Genomic DNA, 25,331 nt, shown 5'->3' with positions numbered 1-25,331 from the left:
AGAAGTTGTTGTGCTGTGAGGTTTTTGTTGGGTTGTATGTGAGTTCCTGTTGGATTATATGTGGGTTGTTGTTAGTGGGTGTGTGTTGCTTTTTTTTTGTGTTGTTGAGTTTTTGTTGTTGTGTGTGAAGTTGTGGTTGTGTTCCTTGGTTGTTTGCTGTGATGTTAGGTTGTGGTTGTGTTTCTTGTTTGTTGTTGTCTTTGGGTGTTGGGTTGTTGGGTGTGTTCCAGTTTTGTTGTTGTTGTTTTGGTTGTGGGTTGTGGTTGGTATCTCTGTGACCTCGACCAGCGGACAGCACAGGATAGCCCGGAGTATCTGGATTGGTGGAGTTGGTAAGTACACGTGTTTGTGTGTGTGTGTGTTATTTTTTTTGGTTTGTTCTGTGTGTAGGTATAGTTCAATTGTCCTGCTGTATTCTGAAGTGTAAAGTAGAAAGTGTGACTGGGGTGAGTTGGGCAGCTGGACTGATTAGGTATATGTGTGGGGGATTCTGCAGCTTGTTTTTGAGCTTATGATTCCGCCACACAGTCAGGAGCTCCCTTGTTGTTGTTGTTTTTGATTAAGCTGACCTTGTGTCAGCACGGGCTCTTGCTCACAGAGCAGCCCGTAATTAATGAGCTCCCTTAGAGCCATTACTCACGTCCTTAGACTCCAAAAGGTAATGCCTGCTATGTAATAATGAGTAAAATACAAAAACCCATTACATCTCGTATTGAAACAACTACATATCTAATGGGTCAGGTCTAACGCTCATGTCACAAGTAACTTTGGAACTTTCTTTGTAAGGATATGATTAATTAGCTAGACTCATGGCTGCGTCCACACGATAAAGCTTTGTCCGATATGACTTCAGAAGCGGAAAAACAGCTGGCAAAGTCACCTGACTTTTGCCTATTTTCTCCGCTTTTGACGTCACATCGAACAAAGTACGACCGTGTCGATATACAGTTTATCAGTAGTACTATTCAAGAGTGTTTAAGCACCGAATACAATCTGCCCTAGACTAAATTCGCGTCCACACGGTCGAACACTGTCCGACGGACAAACATTGTTACCATATCATAGGCGAAGCGGGATGACGTCATAAGCGTTGAAACGATGGAAGTAGATCTGGCAACAAACAGTGGTACCAGATGAGGTAGTATATACCAATGCTTTGACTCTGCGCACAAAGCAAAGACCGGCAGACAGTTGTTAATTGCTAACAATGTCTGTCCGTCGGACATTGTTCGACCGTGTGGACGCACCTTTAATAAGAGTTTCTTTTCTCATACAGTGTTTTTTTAGGAGTCTCTTGGCAGACGTCAATAGCCTTAGAAGGACAGAACTTTACTATTTATCTATTATAGTGCTGTTTGTTTTAAACATTTCACCTACCCTACAGCTTGGACGAAATGATCGCAGCACTGGACCATAGAATCACGTTTATCCAGTGTCGAGTAAATAACACTATTCTGAAACTTAGTTCTCATACATTACCTACATCCTTTCTGGTCAACTGACATTCTATTGCACGATCTTATATACCCAACTCTTAAAGCATTACAATTTAAAAATAACGTCTGAATATATATTTAACTCCATAAAATGTATCCTCCAAGTACTATTCTTTCAGTATCACCACTTATCTTCTATAGACTAAATTATTCCTTCCTTGACATTCTATAAAAGAAAAATTCTACTGTTTTAAACGTATCACTTCAATAAACAATCCTTCCTTCCTTCCTTGTATGGTCTAAAAAAATATTCTCCACTCATGAAAATGTTAAAAGTAATCATTTCAACTCGCAAATGCTATTTAAAACTATTAAACCGAAACTAATTGAAAAATAAATCCTTCCTAGTATGTTCTTGTACAAATTTTCAAAATCTAAAAATTTATTGTATTACTTTAAAACCCGCAAATGCTTTTAAAATTTCTAAAATTTGAAAAATCCCATAGATTATCATCTAAAAACAATCACCTTAATTCAGACCCCAATTATTCTTCATACCTTCCATTTCTATGACTTACAAAATATCTTAATATTTTCTCCAAGATAACCACCTTTTTGACTAACTTTTTTATTACCTCCTTTAGGTAGTTATCTTCAGACTAATCCTTGATCAATACTATCCAAAACTTTACTTACTATATACCTTCCAATTATCAAATGATTCCTTTACTAAAATCCAAATCGTTGACAATCCTATAAAATCCTTCAGTACCAATGTGTAATATCTTCCCGACGGGAAAGCTATCGTAAACGACAAGTCCTAAAAGCATGTCCTTGGGCATTCAACTATATTATGAATCTGTTCACTACAGTCCATTACATGTGATTAAGTTCTATAAAATTAGAGATGTTTAAAATCAACAGAAATATAAAGAGGTAATAGCTATCTGATTTCCACACCAGTCTGGTCATTCCACGGCTATGCATTTGTTACTGAAATTGACAATTTGAAATGTCACGAGGTATCGTATGACTATACTTTAAACAAGGCTGCGATATGTTTAGGGCTTGGCTCCATTTTAGTGAGCAAGCAAAGTTTGGAATAGCTAATGAATTAAAAGGAACCACTACACCTATTCTTTAGTCTGTCGCAGATTTTTGGAGCAAACACACTGGGGAGAAAAAATAAATGAAGACGAAAGTTTGGGTTATTGGGGCTAGCGAAGATAGCTCCGCCCGAGATAGCTAGAAACCATTAAACTTAATGTATCAACGGAAATTAACTTAAAAGAGCATTCCATCTAACTAGTAAGCAGCTTAACGATTATGTCATGGGACTATGTTACTTAGCATTTTATGCCGCAAACATTCATAGAAAAATTTTAAAATTTTATGATAAACCATTTAACTTAGAATTTTATCAGATGACTTAGGATTTTTAATTGTAGTTTGAATTTATCAAATAAGCTAGGAATTTTAGCAATTTATCAGAAGTTAGGATTTTTTGGATCACCTGAGGATTAGCGACCCCTTATACCTCTCCTGAAGAAAATAGACCCCAATATTTTCCTCCTGAAGAAAAGCGACCCTTGCTTGTTGGTGTCTCCAATCTTCAGGTGGCCCACTTTAGCTCTCATAGAAAAAAGGAGAGAAAAATAGATATATTTTCATTAAAAACTACTTTATTAAAAATTTAAAAACAAATTTAGACAATCAATAGTTAATTAAAAGCGTATTCTTGCAATTTCAGTACAAAAATAATCAAACCTACTGTAACCCCTATGGCTAGTGCGCACAGCGCAACATTACCTCTTGCCAGAACATACCGAGCTTGCCAAGAATCTTTAAATATGCGAATAAGGCGCAAAGCGCCGTTCCGCCACGGCCTTACTGTAACCCCTGTTAATTCCTCGACTTAAGAAAAGCGACCCCAATATTTTCCTCCTGAAGAAAAGCGACCCCAGCGTGTGTTGGGATCACTTTTCTTCAGGTGATCCGGATTTTTAACAGTGTAAATTGAAAGAGAAATTGAAGAGCACACTGATTTTATCATCAAATGAGTACCAACTGCAGGAATTAAATTTACTTGAAATTACTCAGCACTCAAGTAAGGCAAAATTATATTAAAATATCGTAGATTCTATTTTGAGTGAATAACAAAACATGTGAATTGCATGGCAGTGGTTTGAGGGGGTGGGTGGGGGAGTGCATTGCACGGATATTGCAAAAATCGAATAGACAAAATCATGCTTTATTCTTTCAGCTGGCCAGTCAATTGTATTTACAAAACATCTAACAACCTTGTTTAAAGTTTACATAGAACTACTTTTACAAGTCTAGTGGAAACTAGCCTTTGACTAGTTAAAAAAATATACAAGACAAATTTAGACAGATCTTTAAATGGTTCCTTAAATTCAATCCTTATGACTCAATAAAAACTAAGTGCCAGTTTCCTCATTTAAATAATTTAAATCAGTCAAATGATTACTTGAAAGCCCTTCAAGTTTACACAATCATACATATTTTATACAGCCACTAGAAACCAGAACCCAACATATTTGGGCCAAGAAAAATAAATAAATTTTATGAACGAATTTTTTAAGAAGTATACTCTATATAGTTTCAGTTATTGCCCTAGCCAGCCACATTAAACATTTTCATTTGTATGAAGATATGAACATTAAATATTTTCATATACAGACAGCCCTCGGTTAACCAGATATCGGCGCTGCTAACCAGATATCGGCACTGAAAATCCAGTTAATAGCGTTACTAGACAAGCGCCATAAAACCAGATAGCTGTTAACTGATGCCTGCCATATGCAAATCAATATGAACTGAGTCCACTTAATGGCAGGTTTAAAACTTTCAACCATAATGAAGCACTAAACAGACATTTCATGAGGAATAAAAATGGATTCAAACCCTTTGGGAAAATTTGATAGTACTAGACTTAACAGGTTATTGGAGTGAAAAAAACCTTACATAAACTATAAAATTGTATAACAGCTGAAGTATATAGTTAATGAAAAACCTTTCATTACTTGATAGGTAATATTAACAAAAATATGTTTCCATTACTAAATTCTTTGGTCTGAAAATCCCAGCTTATAGTTAAAACTAGGCTGAGCTAATTAGGGCTTAATTATTATTTTGCAAATTTAATGTCAAATTAACCAAAATTTTCTCTTTGTGAACAGTCCTTGCCAGCGCTTCAAAATTCATATCTGCCTCAGATTTTCAATTCTGCTTCAAGGAGACAAGTGTTATTGAATTCAAAGTTGGCTTGACGAACGTCCAAGTAGATATTCTGTAGAGGAGAAGGCCATGAATCAATTTCTGTACCAGAAGACTCAAATTTTTCCAATCTGCAAAAATAATTGGCAATATATTAATCTTACATACATGGGGTTGCATTTGTACAATTCACTGAACCATTATACACAGTAAAAAAAAGAAAAAAAAGTCATCCATTCAATTAACTTAACCAACGTTTATCAATGACTAAGCCATTGACATGACATGACAACTTTTAGTCTTAATCCATCGACATGGCATGACACCCTATCATCTTAATTCACTGACATGACATGACACCCTGTCGTCTTAATCCACTGACATGACATGACACCTTGTCTTAATCTACCGACATGACATGACACCCTGTCTTAATCTACCGACATGACATGACACCCTGTCTTAATCTACCGACATGACATGACACCCTGTCGTCTTAATCCACTGACATGACACGACACGACACCCTGTCGTCTTAATCCATTGACATGACATCCTACTGTCTTACTCCACTAACATGACACGACACTCCATCGTCTTGCTCCAATGACATGACACGACACCCCATCGTCTTGCTCCACTGACATGACACGACACCCCATCGTCTTGCTCCACTGACATGACACGACACGGCACCCCATCGTTTTGCTCCACTGACATGACACGGCACCCCATCGTCTTGCTCCACTGACATGACATGACACGGCACCCCATCGTTTTGCTCCACTGACATGACACGGCACCCCATCGTCTTACTCCAGTGACATGACACGACACCCTATCGTCTTACTCCAGTGACATGACACGACACCCTATCGTCTTACTCCAGTGACATGACACGACACCCTATCGTCTTACTCCAGTGACCAGTGACAGACACGAAACACACCTATCGTCCTTTCTCAGTGACCATGGACACCGACACCCCATCGTCTTACTCCAGTGACATGACACGACACCCTATCGTCTTACTCCAGTGACATGACACGACACCCTATCGTCTTACTCCAGTGACATGACAACAATCCTCGTTATCCACCAACATGACATTGACCACCTTTCACTTCAAACCACTGACATGAATGACCACATTTCACCTCAACCCACTGACATGAATGACCACCTTCCACCTTAATCCACTGACATGACATGAGCACCTTCCACCTTAATTCACTGACATGACATGAGCACCTTCACCCACTGACATGGCATGACCACCTTTTACCTTAACCCACTGACACTACCAGTCTCCAACTTAACCAACTGACATTTTGTCTTACTCCACAGACATGACAATTTATAGTCTCAACCTTCTGACATAAACCACCTTTCATCTCTACCCACTGATACCAATTAAAATTATTAAAAAGGAAATTATATCTAGAATTGACAAAGGCACAGGGGTTAAACCTGAATAATTCAACAATACCCGTTTTTAAAAGATTTAATTTTAATACAGAATTGAAATGAAAGTATCTTTTCTATATTGAGTCACTGTTAGCATTTGCGTTAGTTACAGGAGTCAGGAAAATTAAGACTAAATACTCAAGTTTATTCTCAATATCCTGTTTAATGCTTTCATTATCCTGACTACCGCAGAAATGGCATTAACCTGACACACAGTAGGTAGGACATACACCACCATTCTCGTTTTGAACTAAGAAAAAAAAAAAAAAAAAAAAAAAAAAAAAAAACTAATTTCCGGTCAAAAACATTATGTTCAGCACTTAGGGAAATTACAGTTTGGGCCAAGTGACTAGACTAAGGGGTTCCGTCACTTTTTTGTGGGGGCTGGGTAGATCTAGGGTACTTAACCTCGGCGGTCTAGACTATGACAGTTGCGGTTTTTTAAAGAGTTTTATCTACTGAACAATTATTTTAAATAATATTTATTCGGACGACTGTAATTAACCCCCAGGGGCCAGTACTAAACACGGCGAAATACATTGGATGTCTTATCCGCGGTTACGTTTCTTGCAGGATAGTTCTAAAGAATAGTTCCCTACGAACTGCAAGGAACGTAACCGCGGATACGACAACCACTAGGGATTGGGACGTCCAATGTATTTCGCCGTGTTTAGTACTGGACCCTGGGGGTTAATTACAGTCGTCCGAATAAAAATTACTTTAAATTCTTGTTCAGTAAGTAAAATAACATAGGAAAACGTCAATTGCCATAGTCTAGGCCACCGCGGATTGCTTCTGTAGAAATACCTTCAGACTGCCCCCAGGTTTTCAGCACCCTTTAAAATCAGTTACATGGGAGGTATTAATTAGATAAAATAAAGAATAAGCTACCCATTTGAAAGGGTTTTAATCCATTCCATTGATTTATGACTACTAGCTGCATTTTGTTAACGGAAATATGACTAACGTTAGTGAAATACAACTGCTATTGACAGTTAACAATAATAGTTATTATACAGTCATTTTATCGAGTACCATTTTCCCAAACTTCAAAATGATGCTATCCAAGTCTTCTAGCAGCCAAAATTAGTTTTGAAATTTACAGATGCACAAGGAATAGTTCACCATCTACCTTAGTATCTATTTCCGGAATGTAAGCGTTAGAGGGGTCATATGGCTGAAAAAAAACTAAGTATGGCCTAAAGTAAACTTGAATGTTGAAGTAGAGTTTTCAGCAAAGTTAAAAGTCCACCGTATATCAAAGCTTAACAGCAGTCTTGCTTGAATCTCAAGCCTGTTTGTAAAGGAGTCTCTCCATCGTATCGATCCCTCGCTGGAAAATCACTCCCAAAGGCCCCAAGGAAATTCACTTCATCACATCGGTAGGTTACTCTCCATCCTAAACTAGAAGTCCACAGTGTACCATGCATATTTGAGAACCGTTAAAGACGTCGGTATATGGACCCCGATGTGGATACGCTTAACAGATCACATTCTTTTTTTACACGAGACACAAACTATGCTTCTGCTCAAGCAAAAAATTCTTACCTCAGTATCGCAATGCAGCAACACGACCTCGATGATAGACCACCACTGAAACCACACACCAAACTAAAGACTGAATGAGACTACATATCTTTGTTTGTCAGTAGTTCAGTTTTCTGCCGGTGATGTCTTCGGCCAATCACAAAGACGGCCGGAAAAATGGCTCCTGGTTGGCTGATGGAAAGGAAGGGTCCCCGGATAATACAATTACATATTTACAGTTCAAACAAGACAATTAACGAGGTGAAGAATGTTTTAGATAATTATATTAAAAGTCTGCATTAAGTCGTCTTTGTCATGGAAGCGATAAAGAGAATTAATTGCGCTGAGAGAATAATACTGATCCAAAGCGCAAAAAGGGATAATTTTATACTCCTTCGGTAAAAGTATTTCCTGAAGTCTACCCTAAAAATTAATTTTCTTAGAACTATTTAATGTATAGAAAACTACCATAAATATATGGATAACTGCAACAAATGAGGCAATCGGCTCATCCATGGGCTGACCCATGAAACAAGGGCAGTTGTTAATCTTTAATGAATAACATAGATGGATGAGGATCCCATGGATTGGTTTTGTATGGGGCGGGGGGAAGGCGTCTCTTTACTGCTAGTTTTAATCATTAAATTTTTAAATTGTCAACCACTGAAACAGGTGTTACTACAAATTTTTGTCTCGTATTGCAGTTTTCTCCTACTATGAGATTCAGGGCCTCTGTAACACGGTTTTTTCGCAATAACTTTTTATCTATGCATTTCATAAATATAACGCTTATTCAGAATACAAATTATATCTACACATAAATTTTGACTGTATTCTGCATTACGTAGGTTGAATAGATTTGGTACTTATAATGTAAAAGTGGCTATTTTCGAAGACGGGCCAACTTACTCACAGAAAAGGTTCCGAACGCACTCGTTACGTAACTTATGACAACATTTCTTTCCTTTTTCTCGATGGCTGATTGGCTATACGTAACGAAGGCTAGACCTCTGGCAACAATGACATAAAATTTAAATACAAGCAAAGTTGTACACCTTTATGAACTCTGAACCTCTCCACTGATAATTGTCATAATGAAGAAACCAACAAAATATGTTAATAAATACAAAACCACTTTAATTATTAGTCTAACTCCCAAAATAAGTGTCCTAAGAAATTACAGTCTACTTTATATGTCACAATCAGATTGACAAGATGTAGGGAATAGTTGGTAATTTTCAAAAACATAGTAGACAAGCTTGATTTGATAACTGCTATATCCAATGTCAAGCAATTTTTATTTATTGGCTATTTACCTATTTACTGAAAAAAAAAATAGCCGATACCGTATTTTGGCTTTAAACCTTCACCAATAGTTATCGTCAGAATGATGACTACATAAGGCTCCACCCACTTTGGCCTCGTTATAATTCAGGATAACACTGAAGGCTATCATAGGAATTGTTGGATTAGAAAATTTAACTTCTGGCTATAAAAACCCATTTCTCGAGTAGTTGTAAGAAGTGCTAAATGATCCTCAAGAATCCCAGCAGTTGGCCTAAAAGTTTACTGCTATTACTACTGTTGCGGCGGCACTACTGCTACAGTATTATTACTACGCTAGCACAGATACCCCACCCACTTCTATGTATCGTTCCGCCATTCATAAAGTCTTTATATCCAACACGGTCGTACGGCCTAAAGAAGAAGAAAAAAATTATATCGGATGATCCGTTGGTCTGCTGGAGATTTTAGCACATATAAGCTTGTATTTACTTTGGATAAAAATCTTATTTTAACAAAAATAGTTATATAAAGACTGTTTACATACAATCTCTCTCTTTCCCTCTCTCTTGGTGGGATAGTGGATAGTTAATGGAAATGTTCAAAATCCTGAATGACATTACAAGTATTATAATCACGTTACCTTAAATACAAATCAGACCATAAACATTGGATTTAAACTAGAAACTGAATAATTACCTATTCAGGCTACAGTAAGTATGGCCACGGGCTTTTTCTTGACTGAATAAAGTTGTAAGTCGTAAGACAAATGCAGTTTTGCAACCATGGGGACAATTCCAAATCCTATTGGTCATTCTTTACTGCTATGGGTTTCAGAGCCGATGAAACAAGGTGAATGAGTTTTTTGTCTGGTGGATGGGCGGGGCAACATTTCGTAAAACGGTGTGTTTACTTTGCTTACGTAATGAATGTTTTTCGACTCTTGGCTCGTTATCATTGGCCATGGCGTCGGCTAGATAATTTTTACTCTATAAATATCAAAACTATCGGGTTTAGGTTATTGATAATGGTGACAAAATTTGTGTGGTTGTACAATATACATATGTCAACTTTCAGCTACATCCGATGCTTTGATAAGGAGCAAAGTCCAAAAAACCGTGTTACAGAGGCCCTGAATCTCATAGTAGTTTGGTTAGGGTTGGGTTTCTATATATATATACATATACATATATACATACATACATACATACATACATACATACATACATATCCATACATACATACATACATCATACATACATACATACATACATACATACATATATATATATATATATATATATATATATATATATATATATATATGTATATATATGAAGAGATACTTTCCATTCAAAGAATTCAGACATCAAAATCGTTGCAAGGAGAAATTTTTATTTTTTTTTCTAAGAGAATTCTGCCCTTAAATTCGTTCCAGGAAAAGATTGTACGACTCTGTTGGGTATTAGAAACTAAAGAAACTTGTTTTGAAAATCTTAGTTAGTTTTACACACACACCCCCCCCCCTTTTTTTTTTCCTCACTATAATCACAGAACTTAACATATAAAATATTGTTCGTACGTATTTCATTTGATACAATATGACCGTTTGTACTGGAAATCAAACTATAATGTCAAATGTGAAGTTATATAATTATTTTCCAAGGGAAACTGTCCAATTAGTGTTTAATTTATTTTTAAGGACGTAAAAGTAGTTTAATGGAGTATTTAACTAATAACCACAATCAATGAACGCGAAAAATAATAGATATAACAGTTGTACAAGTAATATCGGTAATAGATGGAAAACATTACATGAATCATAGTACACTGGAGAGATGCAACAGATAACCTCAAGTTCTCTTTAAATCTATTATTTTCTACTGACAAATGTTAGGGAGAATATATCGTCCTCCAAGTTACAGTAAACAATCTACTCTCCTCGTTTTGCAAACATATCGGAACAGTGCTTGAATGAACTAACAAAAAACCCTCAGTCAAAATCATTCTCATCGAATCAACGAAAAATCCGAAGTGGTCCAGACATCAGAAACTTAACGCAGGAATGAATCAGATATCCTTAGAATATCTTAATCTCCACCAATACATTACGCATCTATCATAGTATGGAACTGTAAAGGTATAGACGTTCGAGGGGGCCTAGTTTCTGTTTGTGTTCCTAATGTAAATTAGGCTTAGGTGGGCGAGATGGGGACTAGTACATCGAATTCTTGTTAATCAAAACGGGGAATTTCAGGTGACGACGCCATGTAAGTTTTATCTAGACCGAAAGACAAGCTTATCAGGTTGCCGGCGAATGACATTTTCCCCGCAAAGTTGCACTCATACACAGACCATTTTCTGAATAGCCTAATAGCATTAGACATGTTATGGGACAGTTTCGTATAAAAATGTTTTCTTGAAAGTAAAATCTGACAGTGGTAAAAGACGTCGACGACTTGTGATGAGTCACCGTCACGCGAAATCTGGGCGAATGGATTAAAGTCCTCCTCCTTGTGCCAAGATATAAAGGCATTGCCCTAGGCCTAATTTCCTCCTTTCCATTCAAATCGCCAATCCAGTCGTGCCGGATTGTTCGCCAAGAGTGCGACAGCGTGTCAACCGACTGAAAAATTACGTTGGTTCTCTTTGTGTCAATTGAGTTTTGAAGGATAATGAGTTGCCACGTGAGTATATTTAGATGACCAATGTCGTTGTTACTGCTGTTGGTCCTCATTTTTTGTTTTGTTTTTTGTTTATTGCTCTTGTTTGAAAGAGGGTACTTTTTAACTTTTTTTTTTCACACACGGTCTAGGCATATACAATATACCAATACCGTGCATGCAACACACATACACTATTTTTTTCGGCCTTAGCAACACCTTTACTGATCTAAACCATGGGAAACACAGTACAGGTAAGCATATATAAACGGACATTACAGGATTAACAAAATGTCCAGGTCACTTTTACGTCATACTTCAATCACAAAGGAGAGAGGTCACAGACATACGATCCTCAAAAACTCTGTTGATAGAAGTTGGACCGTCTACGGCTCTACGCCCTTGAGCAACAGCCCACAGAAATGATTTTGAACACCACATCTGACGTCTGTGTTTTGTTCTGTTTGAACAATTTTTGTGTTAACATCAAATGTTTTCTATTGCCAAATACTACCAAATTTCCAGGTTATTTGTGAGATACCCTGTAGAATACCATTATGGAACTAAATTATTCCTAGATATCCATTTGCAGTCGGCTACAAAATCCTTACTTAAGAGTCTTCCCGAGGTATACTATATAGGCCTTGTAATACCATTGTTAGTGCGAGTGAACGCCTCGATAAAAATGTAATACTAGTTATTTCGAAACTTGCGTGATACGGTTTTTTTTTTTTTTTTTTGAAGCAAGAGCAATCACACCAACTTCAGCACTATTCATTTCATTTTTGTGTTTTCTGCGAGAGAAACTGCGCTGGATCTTCTTTAAGAAGAAGAAGAAAAAGGAGAAGCAAAAGTAAGTCTAGTCCACTCGATTTCAAAGTTCTGCGATTGAGCGAACGGTTTCCTCCTCGGCCCTATGTATCAGCAGTCCCGAGCACTGTGTGCGATATCCCTAATGGCCGAAACATGACATTAATGTAACCAAACCGATGCTATCTGGTCGATAACATCATTCCATATCTCTTCCGGCTACTGCGTATACGCTTTCGTCATATCGAGTTTGCTCTTGAATGTTAAATCTTTTGGATTTGCGCCCTTTCTCCCATCGTCCGATAAGAAGCCCATTAACATGGTCGCAAATGACTCAGTTTTAAGGAGAGCGATATAAGGAACGCCGCCTGTGATTAAGAGAATTTGATTAGACAATTAACGGAAATAAATCAGGGACTCCGGCGTGTATTCTGGACAGAAACCGTCATTACAGCTGAAACGTTAAAGGTTCAAGTACACTTCCAAGACTAATTTTATCTGTTTCAGATACGCGTGATTATTCAGTTTATTATTTGGAGAGCAAAAGTTCAAATTTTAACGCTCTATGGCGTCCTACAACTTTTATATAATTACGATAATGTCAATGGCCCATGCCTAGACTAGATGATACTGTCAGCCAACAATGTAAACGCTAAAAAACAGACGGACCCAAGAAACCTGTGGTGACGTAAAACTAGCAGAGATGTGGAATGTCAATTCATCAAACGTTCTCCGTCTATGACAAAAGCACATCGGTTTTGCAATATGAGATATTTTCGCCCCCTAACCCATCCCGACATCCACCATTAAAAAAAGCTCCGTAAATGAATAGTTATCATTTCACAAATCCTATATAATTAAGACAGCTTTATGACGCAATCAAATGTGGCTTTTTCTGACATTATAGGGTTTTAAAAACAATTTTTGAAACGTAGACATATTATATATGTTATTTCATTTGCAGTAAACAAGTAAACCAGTTGAAAAAGAAACCCACAAAATTACTGTGTAACGTGTTTACTTATAAGTATTTACATTTTATTTTACTCAACAATCGAGTACTTTCAGGCCCTATCTATGGCCCTTTTTCAAGAGATGCGTAGGGAAGACCGCTGGGCCTTGACCCAGGCTGACAACCTACGCATCTCTTGAAAAAGGGCCACAGATAGGGCTTGAAAGTACTCGCGTGTTAAGTAAAAGTTATATACAGTAATTTTGTGGGTTTCTTTTTCAATCTTCAGAAGAAAACTGAAAGAAGTTTTTGTTTAGTTCATCAAGTAAACCATTGTTGTACCAGGTGTCATCATCGTCCTGAGATGTTTACATTTTACTTTACCGACGTCTTATAACCTACCGGCACTGAAGGGTATATTCTACGAGACCTTGGGTAACACAGTCTCAGCTGATTAAAACGGACCTTTTGCCGTACGTACCATCTTTCAGGCATTAAGCCAGTTCGACCTAAGCCAACCACTGACGTTTGATGTCCTCCAGCGAGTTGAATTGTCCCATTGAACGACTCCTCGAATTCACACACTCAAGAGGTCCACCCTCAAACTGGACGGAAAACAGCTAAAAAGTGATCGTCACTTTTCAGATAAATTATACTTTTTCCTGCCGGAGATGTTGGGTTGGATAGCTTTCCGCGGACTGTTTTGTTTATTGAAAAAGAAAATTTATATGAATAAAAGATTTTTAAAAAAATGTAAAAGGGAATTTCAGTTTCACATCTAAGTAATTTCTCTAAGACTCTGTCATAATACAAGTTTCTGCTTTATCCAGGCAAAAGAACCAAGACTGGCGCCAAAAATATCGACACCCAACTCGCTCGTTTTCCACGCTGCAGTGGCGTCTGCCTTATACATCGTGAGCTACTGCTTGCCGATTCTCCATGATTACTTTATGGCTAGAGAACCAGACTCATTTTACAAACGGTTCATGGCGAAAAGGAGGAGAAAGTTGGAGATTGGGTTCTATAGGCCTAGATTCTTGGTGAGCCAGACTACGAAAGGTTTGGCGGTAAGTACTTTATGATCTGTTGCTTTCAGTCTAAGTCTAATTAGAGTTTTATCTTAGACATGTGATGGGAGAAAGTTCGTGTGTTGTAGGTACACAGTCGCTTTGATGCATCAAAACACTAAATATAGCCCATCTCTGCTACAGGGGAGATATAAGCCTCATGCGTAGAACCTAACCTAGACTCATCTCCTGATAATTCTTTTAATCTCTCTCTCCCCATCTGGAACTTAACCCTAGACTCATCTGCTTATATTTTTTAAAATCTCTCTAACAGTCACACTTGACAGCACTCAAGGACTTTTACTGGTCCGGTCGCGTCCTCTGCAACAAACACTATACGCAGATACGATCTCTGGTTAGTCAAGAAATCATCACACTGCTGAACTCTGGGTTGAATTATGCTCACGTGTTGCCGCTGTGCAAGTTCGTGATTCAGCTCCTATTTTGCTACGATGTTGGCGACTTCTCCACCCAGTTTATCGAGGTACGTGTTTGTGATTGTGCTATATTCCTTACTCGGAACACTGGGATTGCCGATATTTTAGAGTTGTAATATTACGACTCCTTTTTGAGATTGCTTGCATTTTTTCTGCTTCATCTTCCTTAACTACCCAAAATTTAAGACTTCATGTACCCTGCCTTGTCCGTACAGTGTGGTATTTAATGGCTGCTGACGAGAAATCTCAGGCCTATGTAGTATTTCAAATGAAGACTTGATCCTTCATATCCCAGTGTTGTTAGTTCAACATCAATAGGACCTGCTTATATGAACAAATGCCTCTGTTCGTGATGATTTTGTTTAACAGTAGATGCAATAAATAACTTCGTAGTTCATGGGGTTTCGAGTTGTTATATCGATGAATATTGATTTCTGATAAGATTATCGTTAAAGTAATTACAAATGAAGGCTTAAATAGTTGTACTCAATCTTCATCATGAGTTCGTCATGGACTTGTGATCGGTTGCCTATCAATAATGACCTCCATGGAATAATTTTCATGATCTGGTCCAAGAGGCCATTGCTCTAAAGAGTATTGGAACATCAAAGTGAAATTTGATCTACATAGTATTTCAAACCAATTTCCTTTACCGTTGTTTTTCAGCTTTGTAGAAATTGGTCACATGAGGTCCAAGCGATTTTTTTTGTATATATGTAACATGTAACTAAATCAAGATACTTTTTAAATTCACTTCTCTTTGACAGATTCGCGATTCCTCTGAGTGCCAGGAGTTGGCAGAGCTCATAAAAGCGCTTGCTCCATTCCACCTGGAATTCCTTGACGCCAGATCACTGATTTTCGGTGATTTCTCTCCCATGGAGCCGATCCTTTCCGGTTCCCCTGAACTGAAGAAAATTTTCATTCGCGATATCGTCTTTCAGAAAGGCATGGAGTTGCTGCCACAGTTACGCGGCAGGGCTTTGAGGGAAATTGGAATTTACAGGGAAGGGTCCTTTCCTCACAGGTGCGACCTCTACAAATTCTTCTTCAAGGGGAAACCGAAAGATGAGGTCATAAAAGCAGCTTACGGAGACGAGTCTGTGCAGGTCAGTTTTCCTCTCTTGTTTAGGGTGTACGTCAGATGTTCGTTAGACTTCGAATGCTTTCATAGTCTCAAGTACGCCATGCTGAAATTCCACCCTGATCTGCGGTTCGCCTCATTTCACGAAACAACTTACCTTCCACACTGCGAACTGCCTTGCTGTCGGGAAGAAGCGAGAGACCACTTTGGTCTGACGATGATGCTGAATTTTCCCTCTCTCATCGGCGCCAATCCAGCGTTCCAAGTATTTTCGAAAAAATTCATCAACTTCAAAGAAAGCTGCAACATCAACCACCTGGAGTTGAGCGGCACTGCCATTTGGTTATTCGGGAGCAGGATAGATATTTACCTAGCTCGTTGCTTTTCCCACTTCGACGGGTTAAAATTACTGGTCCTCCGAGAGGCCATGAACTTGTACGGTAACCACCCAACACCTGGGCACAGTTACTCCATTCTTTTCCGGGATGCTGGCAGAGCACTCCTGATGCTCACGATCCAAGTGAGCACCACGGCTGATCTGGCAGAGGCTGTTCATTGCTTAAACTATTGCCCTATTTTAAGGGAGTTTTGCCTTCGTTTGGATGAGGCTTGGATCATTGACGTCAGAGCTCTTCTCAGACAAACACTCAGACCGCTCAGACAACTGACGAAAATTGAGTTCTGTGGGACTTTGGACAGAGACTCGATCAGCATCGCTCCTGTTTGTGAAAAACTTATTAAAACGGCCCCCAACCTCCAGTACATAATGTTTTCAGAGAGTATGGTGAACGAGATCCCTCTCTTGAGCAGTGACTGCTTCCTGAACGTGGTAACACTGCACATAAAGGGCCTGAACATTGGCAGAAAGTTTGCAGAGGCTCTGAGAGGTGTTCTTAAGCTGTGCCCTTCAGTTGGGGAGCTCATCTTGGAGGAAACAGGCAAGAAAACCAAGTGGGCGAAGAAGCTCGATCGAAGCACAGCCCTGACGGTCCGATGTGTCCCGTCCTGCTCATTTCTTGAAGAAATCGACCCCGGTGATTGACGGAATGAAAGTGGCTCCTGTTCATGGAAGAGCAAGATGTGTTATATGTATAACTATACCTGGGATATATCATGTGTTTGAGATATCATAAGCATGGTCAAAAGCTTCCCTTGGACTTACGTATCTGTCAAGTGTTTATGTATTTATATTGCATATGGAAAGCTGGCTGACTCCTTTGCAACGGCAGAATTTTTAGTCGTACGGTACAAGGCAGGGGCCATAATACTATCAATTGGCGGGCACATTTTTTCTTCTCTCTTCCGACAAAACTAGACCACATTTTAGCCTCATTAGCAGCTATAATAAAAATAATCATCATTATTATCACAATATCTCAGTTATGGAAAACTTTATGAAAATAACAGTATAATTGTATGTTTTAAATGAATAAGATGCTATTTTGTACGTAGATCTAACAGATGTACAACGTTGTGCAAATAATTTATAACGGGTTAAATTTAATGCAGTTGTAATTTTGACAGATGAAATAAAATGAAATATTAAAAATGATGGTTACTTTCTCTCGTTTGAGTACATGGGATACTTCCGGAAAAATAAGACTACATTCATAGCAGACAAGTCACATATAGCGTTTAATCAAGTTAAAATAATATACAAGCTACAGGTTTTGAGTATACAGCAGTATAATACAAGTGATCAAATATATTAATTCGTGATAATTTGTATCTGGAGGAACTTCGATATGATTAACAAGACACTTGCCAGTAATGACCAAATGTAGTTAGTAACCAGCCACAGGGGGGTGGGGTGACTGAGTTAATATTAAACAGGTAGATTTGAAAAAAAAACTTGAACATAAAAAACCCCCCACAAACACGGACATCTTAACTCAACGAGTAAAAGGAAATGAGTGTTACCTGCACAAAGGTATAGGCCTAATGGTTTTTACCAGCTTGGGTCCGACGATCTCACACCCATCGTCTTACCTACTGAGTCAAAGGGTTGTTAATATTCATTCAAAAGATCATACGTTCTACGACCTTATCAATCTACTGATAAACAAAACATTCTGAATTACAAATGAAGATGAGTACTGCTTCCATTACTCGACAATTATTATACTTATCAGTCGGATGTTGAATCCCTACAACAACAATGGCCTTATGGGAGTGAGGGCGTCACGTTATGGCGTCGTTTCTCTTCCAATTGTTCCCCCAAGGCGCTGAATAATAATCATCTCGAGAATTTGCTGGAGTGAAGGCCTCACACAACGCGTAGAATGAGAAATTACAGCGTGTAATTTGAGAGTCCTCAAACAAGCAATCTCGATATTTACAAAATCAACAAAATATAACCACACCCTCAAATTAACTGACCAACAGTTGGCAAGAGCTCATCATAGATGCCAATCAGCGTCATCAATCGTCTTAGAGTATCTTTTTTTATCTATCTCGTTTTAACTCCAATTGTATTTCAACTGCAAGGAGAAAAAAACGATATTCCTAAATCACATTTTGAACCTTCCGAACTGGTGTGAATGTCGGTTATCTGCCCCCCCACGGAAAAAAAAAAAAAAAAAAAAAAAAAAAATTACAGCTGGAAGTTCTGGACAGAAGATGCATAATGAGCCCGGTAGGCAGCAGACGACTTGGAGCGTCCCGTGTGGTGCGAATATTCCGAGTATCTGTCGTGATCCGGGTGGGGCATCAGCATCACTGGTTGGAGATTCAGGGACTTGCGAGACCCGGCAAGGCTGGCTGCGTCGCCCACGAAGCCTGGGTTCATCTGACCTGCAATGGAACGGCCAAAGATTCGGACGTATTTTCATGTTAAGGGACGTGGCAGTCCAGAATTAATTAATTAATTAATTAATTAATTATTTATTTATATCTATCTATCTATCTATCTATCTATCTATCTATCTATCTATCTATTGTGTTATATGTTGTAATAACTTTCTCGCATTTTTTTTAACTAAATGGCAAACGAGACCCTTGATTGTTAATGCAAAAATTAAAAATACTCATGAAATTAAATATTGGTAATGATACTTCATAAGCTGCAGTGCACTGAGTGCGTTATTATTATTATTATTATGGACACTTATATCCAGCAAGCCAATGGTGAAGCTATAAAAGCAGGAAAGCAATGGCGGATTAAAAAAGAAGAAAAAAAAAAAGAGACCAGGTTAAATGAAACAAATCAAACGATAATCTATTTTCATGGGAGTAGCAAGAAAAGAACTCAGGGTTTATCAATTGCTACAGAGTAACAGATTACTCTACAATCGTTCAAGCGTAAAATGACCAAATCCCATTAAAAAAAATGGCATTATAACCCCCATCGCTATAAAAAAAAAAAAAAGTCTGTCCAGAATGTCATGAAACATAGAGTAGGTTTCCGACGTTGCCGCTTTGCGCCAATTTCATTCATTAAATCTCACTTAAGGCGAAAAAAACTGTAGATTTGGCATACACTTGCCACATCTCTCTCTGTCTCAGGTCAGGAAGGGTAAGTAGCTTATCACTTTGGTTCTGATACCCAAGCGTGACGGTTTAAGATGGAAGGCTCCCCACAGCAGCAATTAAGTGCTCAGACACGAGAAGTCATATTCAATGTCCACGAGTACTTCAAAAGGGAGAAAGACATTTTTTTTTTTTTTTTTACTAAAACAGTGCCTTATTTTAAAGAAAATGTCTATCAATTTTATCGTTTCATTATCCTAACATCCAAGAAATTGTTTTAATGGAGAAAAATATTATTTTATGAAATATTTGATGTTTGGCACATTGATCAATTCTACAACAAATATAGTAGAGAGAGAGAGAGAGAGAGAGAGAGAGAGAGAATGACGATGCCAGGCTACAGATATCTTCAAGAACCTGACAACACATTTGATAATGTTCAAATATAAACTGATTCAATCAGAATTCAAATTATATAAAGAATAAAAGTTAAAGCTTTATGAGTAATAAAGCTCGAAAACATTTAGTACATTAAGATTCCAGTATTGTACTGAACTAGATTGATCGTAGGGTACAGAACGTTAAATTTTTATTTTCATCTGAGATGGATCTCTTAAAAGTTGTAGAAAAACTGTGATATGTATTAAAGGACTCGAACTCTTCCAAAAAAAAAAAAACATTTTTGACATGAACGTTTTTAAAATAAACAGAGTAATCAACTTTATGAGCTGTTTTTGAAACACAAGGTCAACTTAATCCACAACAATCATCCAGCTTTTGTGTGACTGGAAAGATTCAGATTATGGGATTAAAAAGGAAATTTTACGACCGTATTAAAGGACCCGGAATAAAAGGATGCTGGGATAAGCTTGAGTCAGATTAAAAGTCTTGAGGAAGTTTGGCATCGTCGCAAACCTACTCGGTGTTTCATTACATTCTAGACAGACTATGGCGTGTTTCAGGTACCGGAGAAAACTTAAAAGCATTTGAAGACCAACCTTTGTAAACAGATCCCCCGTATATGGGCTCCGGTTCCGGGTGCAATTTCACGTGCCTAGTGGCCAGCACGAAGGCCAGAGAAGAGAGCACTGCAGCGTCCAAAACACCGATGATGGCTAGGATATAGGCCCAGCGGATTTCACATTCTCCCACGTTGTACTGCCGGGCGGTTGGACCACAGACCTCCCGTACTTTGTCTGCAGACCACCCAGCCGGGAAGACCACCACTCCAACGACGAGCAGCAAAGCTGAAAGAGGTTGTGTGACAGTAATAACATTGATAGTGATAGGAAGCGTTTTTAATCTAAAATTTTAAGACTAAAGCGCAATCGTTGTGATGATAATGGTGGTACCGGTATCTTGCACGTCACTTGAATTAGTTTAAAAGAAATGAAAGTAAGTGTCGGGTACTTGATAAGCTTCAATTGCACTTGGAAACTAAATGTATCTACCACTCAAACTGACTGGTAGTAGCTAAATTAATTTTTCTTTCTTATTTCGGTGGTAAAATTAGAAGAGGACAATGATATGAAAAAGCTTCTCAATCTGATTTTACACTTTGACCAAATACGAAAGTTTTAGGTTTGTTGCTTTGGGTATAAGTATACAAATTCGCTGGACGATTAGCAGACACTATAGTGCGTTTACTTTTCTAAGATCGCTCGGGTGGGGCCAGGTAGAAAAGGCAGCTGTCATATCTACGGGTATGTCTTCTTCCTAGCTTAAACCCATTTTTATATGGGGTCGCCATTGCGAATGAGTCGTCTCCATCGATTTCTGTCCTGTGCCTCATTCTCATTTATACCTTTCAATTCCATATCTTCCCCTACACAATCACGCCATCTCTTTCTTGGTCTTTCCTTCTACCCCGCACTTCCATTTCCATCGTATGTCTTCCAACATGACGTTCCTCCCTTCGTAACAGGTGTCCATACCATCGAAGCCTTCCTTCCTGTATTTTCTTCGATATTTCAGCTACCTTTGTCGATCCTCTTATATACTCATTTCTAATCCTATCTTCCCTTGTTACTCCCGACATCCATCTCAACATTCTCATTTCTGCTACATCCATCATCTTCTCCTCTGTTTTCCTCATACTTGCCGTTTCTGTTCCATATAACATTGCTGGTCTGACCACCGTCCTATGGAACTTTCCTTTCAATTTCAGAGGGACCTTCTTGTCACAGAGGACCCCTGATGCAGACCTCCAGCTATTCCATCCTGCCTGAATTCGGTGTCTCACCTCTTGGTCCATGCTTCCACTATCCTCTAATACGGACCCTAAATACTTGAACTTCTGTACTTTCTTTATTTCTTCCCCACCCAATTTTATGCTACTTCCACCGTCCTCAGTAATACTAGAACACATATATTCGGTTTTTGATCTACTTATTCTCATTCCTCTCTCCTCAAGTGCTGCTCTCCACCTCTCCAACCTCCCCTCCAACTTCTCCTTCCCCTCTGAACACAACACAATGTCATCCGCGTATAATATGCACCATGACACTGCTTCTCTAACATCCCTGGTCATTACATCCATCACGATGTTGAAGATGAATGGGCTAAGTGCTGACCCCTGGTGTAATCCAACTCCTATTTCAAATCCATCCGTCTCTCCAACACTACTCCTCACTCTATAGTAGTACCAATCTGTGGTGAGGGTTTTGTTGGGTCGAAAGTCATTTACGTGCGGTGCCAAACTTCCATTCTAAGGAAAATTTTATAGACTATAGGTCGTTGTTATATACCAAAACTGAAGGGAATTACTCTGAAATATTTGCTAAACATGGTTTTTATGTATACAGTTGTTAATGATCAACATTCTTAAGTTTTTCAACATCATATTTGAGAAACGTGGCAAACATGTTGCCACATCTACAATCTCGATTCTCAGGTCAAGTATCGAAATCTGTATCTGTCAGTCAAGAACAATATACCCTTCGTTAATCTCTTAAGAATGGTCAAATCTTATAAGACGGGGTCCTTTATGGTGAAGGTAAGGATTAGCGGATGTAAATATAGTTGGCGCTCAAACACGTGTGTGTTTGTGTGTGATTAAATGCTTAAAAGATGTCAGTTATCTGAACTTTTCTATAAATTGAGAAATTTGAATATGAAATTGTTTTATTTTTTTCATCTTTGATGTTAATTTTTTTTCCTTGTGTAGAACGTTCCAAGACAACAGTCAACTGAATTTGAAAAAAAGAATATTCGGGGGATAAGATGAAAAAAATCCAAATACCGTTGTTAGGATTTAAAATTGGTCTAGCTTTGCCAAACATCAATCTATTAAAATTTTAATGAGGTAAAGGGAGCAGTTTAGTAACTGAAATTGATAAATTTGCTCCAAAAATGATTGAATCGTAATTTTTGTACACAGGTCCCGATGACAATTGTGTTAAACCAGTCATTAATATTAACATTATAAAGTGAAGAGATGTTTTAAGATACTTCACAATGGAGAAACAGAACAGAGGACCCATTACTAATGTTGCAAATGGAACTCTTCGTACAGCTGAGGCAACAAAAGTTAGTAAAGCTAAAGTTGAATGAATAAATAAAGAAGCACGAGGTTAAGTAAAATGTATCATTATCATTCATATTTATTAGATATACTGTATTTATTACTAGAATGTTTCTAAAATAGAGAAATGATTAATTTATGAAATTTATCATACCCATGATTTCCCTTTAGTTTTCTCTCATGTAGGTTGTTAATAAATAAGTTAATTGAAGAATAAAAAGAACTGTTTCATATCTGAAGTTTTAATGCCAATACACACTATATGAATAAAGGAAAAATAAACTTATACCAGCGAACCCTTCTAAGACAATTAGAGTGGGCATTCCCCTTTCACCAGAATCTGAAAGGAGGATAATCTGTACAGGACAGAGGTTAAGACCTAAGGGTAATGTTTCCCTTGGGTGATTAGTAAGAAATACAGAACTTTGACTTTGGCCGCCTCTACAAAGAACTTGAAGATATGGCAACGCGTGTTTTCGCTTTTAGACACGCCCAAACCCTCACCTTAGATTGGTACTACTATAGTATACACATTCCTGTACATCTCCTGAATAATTCTGACATACTTTTCCGGCACCATCTTCTCCCTCAAACATCTCCATATTTCTTGCCTTGTTACTCTGTCATAGGCCTTTTCAAGGTCTATGAACACCAGATGCAGGTCTCGTTGTTTTTCTCTGAATTTCTCCATTAGCTGCCTTATGCAAAATATTCCATCCGTTGTGCCGCTTCCCTTCATAAATCCTAACTGTTCCTTCCCTATTTTAACTTCCTCTCTCAGCCTGCTATCTATTATTCTTTCCAAAATCTTCAACGTGTGAGACATTAGTTTTATACCTCTATAATTACTGCATTCCTGGACATCACCTTTACCTTTAAATATAGGTATCAATATGCTTTCCCGCCATTCTTCTGCTATCTTTTCCTGTTCGAATATTTTTACCATCAGATCATACAAGATGTCTACCCCTTCTTTCCAAACTTCGACTGGGATTAAGTCAGGTCCTGTTGCCTTCCCATTCCTCATTCTTTTTAAGGCTCGTATCACTTCATCCCTAGATATCCCCATTACCCTTCCCATGTTTACTTGTCCATCCTCTCTTACAAGTCTTTCATTTTCTTCATTTAGCAGTTGTTCGAAATACTCTTTCCATCTTTTCAAGATGTCTTCTTCCTTTTTTATGACCGTACCATTCCTATCTTTCATTTACTTAATATGGGTGATGTCCTTTGTTCTTTTATTTCTTACTTTTGACAGTTTGAGCATCTTACTCAACCCTTCCTTGGTTTCCAGTTCATTATAAACCTCTTCATATGCCCTTGCCTTAGCTTGAGCTACCACCCTTTTTACTTCTTTGTTTCTTTCTTTTAATCTTTCTCTTATCTCCTGCAGCTGTGACTCTTCAAATCTCTTCTTTGCCTCCCTTTTACCCTTCACCACTTCCCCCACCACCAGCTCTCCTTTTCCTCCCATACTATTCCAGATGTTTCCCCTAGTATCTCCTTTCCATGTCTTCTAATCACTGATGCATTATGCCTCCACCATTCTCCCACATCTTCAATTCCCAGATCAACCTCTCCCAGCACTCTTCTCCTGAACTCTCTCTTCTTATCATTATCCCTCCCTAACAATTTATACCACTTGGTTTTCTTTACCCCATTCGTTTTCGTTTTCTTTTCTCTTTTCATCTTTAAATCCATACAAAGGAGCCTATGTTGGGGGCCACGTGGTCACCTGGGATAAGTTTACAATTCCTACGGGTATGTAAGTCCCATTAAATGCTTCCCGCAGATATAATCCTCCTTAGGAGGATTCGCTTTAGACCATGGAAGTCGAGGGAAAGGGTTTGCTTCTTCCCTGTTAATTTTTTTTTTTCATTCCCGATTCTATTTAGCTATTCCTTCTTTCTCTTTCTATAATCATAGATACGCTGAATGGCTTGTTGACTCTGGTATTTGGACTTGAGACATAAGTTCATAAGTCAATCGATCTATTATGCCCTTAGAAACATTTTCATCAAAATCATCCAAGTCAGTCACAGGACTCACTTTCCCTTTTCTTTTTTGAAACACTGGAGATTCCATTATATTTCCCGCCTCTCTTGCTTCCTTGTCAAGTCTACGAATAGTCATTTCTGACACTTTTGTTGCTTCAGATGTTCTCTGGATAGCCTTCAAAACATCAGTTATAGGACCTTCATGATGTTTTTTTTTTATATAAAATGAAGTATTGCAGGAAATTATAGACTATTTCCTTGCCCTCAGGTGGTGGGTGAAGACGTTTACGGGAGTCACTTGGGCTGGGCTGGACCGTAGGCTGTCCGTACTTTTCACAGTGGGTGATCGAGAGCGAGTATCCTTTAATAATATTGACCA

At 38.2% G+C, this 25,331-nt stretch overlaps 2 protein-coding genes and 1 long non-coding RNA gene across 5 annotated transcripts in view; 1 reads left to right on the top strand and 2 right to left on the bottom strand.

The window, feature by feature from the left end:
* Window positions 1–4,322: 4,322 nt before the first annotated feature.
* Window positions 4,323–7,843, bottom strand: LOC135203892 (uncharacterized). The gene is made up of 2 exons (XR_010312074.1): window positions 7,689–7,843; window positions 4,323–4,804 (listed from the first exon to the last, which is right to left on the bottom strand). It is a non-coding gene; the product is annotated as an uncharacterized LOC135203892 (long non-coding RNA).
* Window positions 7,844–10,622: 2,779 nt separating this feature from the next.
* Window positions 10,623–17,552, top strand: LOC135204352 (uncharacterized). Its single transcript, XM_064234551.1, has 4 exons — window positions 10,623–11,638; window positions 14,207–14,443; window positions 14,718–14,927; window positions 15,648–17,552. Exons 1-4 carry the CDS (start codon window positions 11,627–11,629, stop codon window positions 17,004–17,006), a joined length of 1,818 nt encoding a protein of 605 aa, XP_064090621.1. The 5' UTR covers window positions 10,623–11,626; the 3' UTR covers window positions 17,007–17,552.
* A 23-nt stretch (window positions 17,553–17,575) lies between these two features.
* Window positions 17,576–25,331, bottom strand: part of LOC135204353 (LHFPL tetraspan subfamily member 3 protein-like) — a 22,411-nt gene continuing 14,655 nt past the window's right edge. For all 3 annotated transcript variants that reach the window (XM_064234552.1, XM_064234553.1, XM_064234554.1), the window contains exons 4-5: window positions 20,431–20,679; window positions 17,576–18,757 (exon numbers count right to left, since the gene is read on the bottom strand). In XM_064234552.1, coding sequence (XP_064090622.1) covers window positions 18,558–18,757; window positions 20,431–20,679 — 449 coding nt within the window. In that variant the 3' untranslated portion in view covers window positions 17,576–18,557. The remainder of the gene's footprint in view (window positions 18,758–20,430; window positions 20,680–25,331) is intronic.

The sequence above is a fragment of the Macrobrachium nipponense genome, chromosome 44 (genome assembly GCF_015104395.2).
Source record: "Macrobrachium nipponense isolate FS-2020 chromosome 44, ASM1510439v2, whole genome shotgun sequence".
Lineage (NCBI taxonomy): Eukaryota > Metazoa > Arthropoda > Malacostraca > Decapoda > Palaemonidae > Macrobrachium > Macrobrachium nipponense.
Note: the sequence above shows the minus strand (reverse complement) of the source record. Positions and strands in the feature narration are given on the sequence as shown.

What these genes read in the sequence shown, in the direction of transcription:
- LOC135204352 (XM_064234551.1), top strand. An exon ending in AGACTACGAAAGGTTTGGCG is followed by an intron (nt 14,444 to 14,717) that starts GTAAGTACTTTA and finishes TCTCTCTAACAG; the next exon opens with TCACACTTGACAGCACTCAA. An exon ending in TCTCCACCCAGTTTATCGAG is followed by an intron (nt 14,928 to 15,647) that starts GTACGTGTTTGT and finishes TCTCTTTGACAG; the next exon opens with ATTCGCGATTCCTCTGAGTG.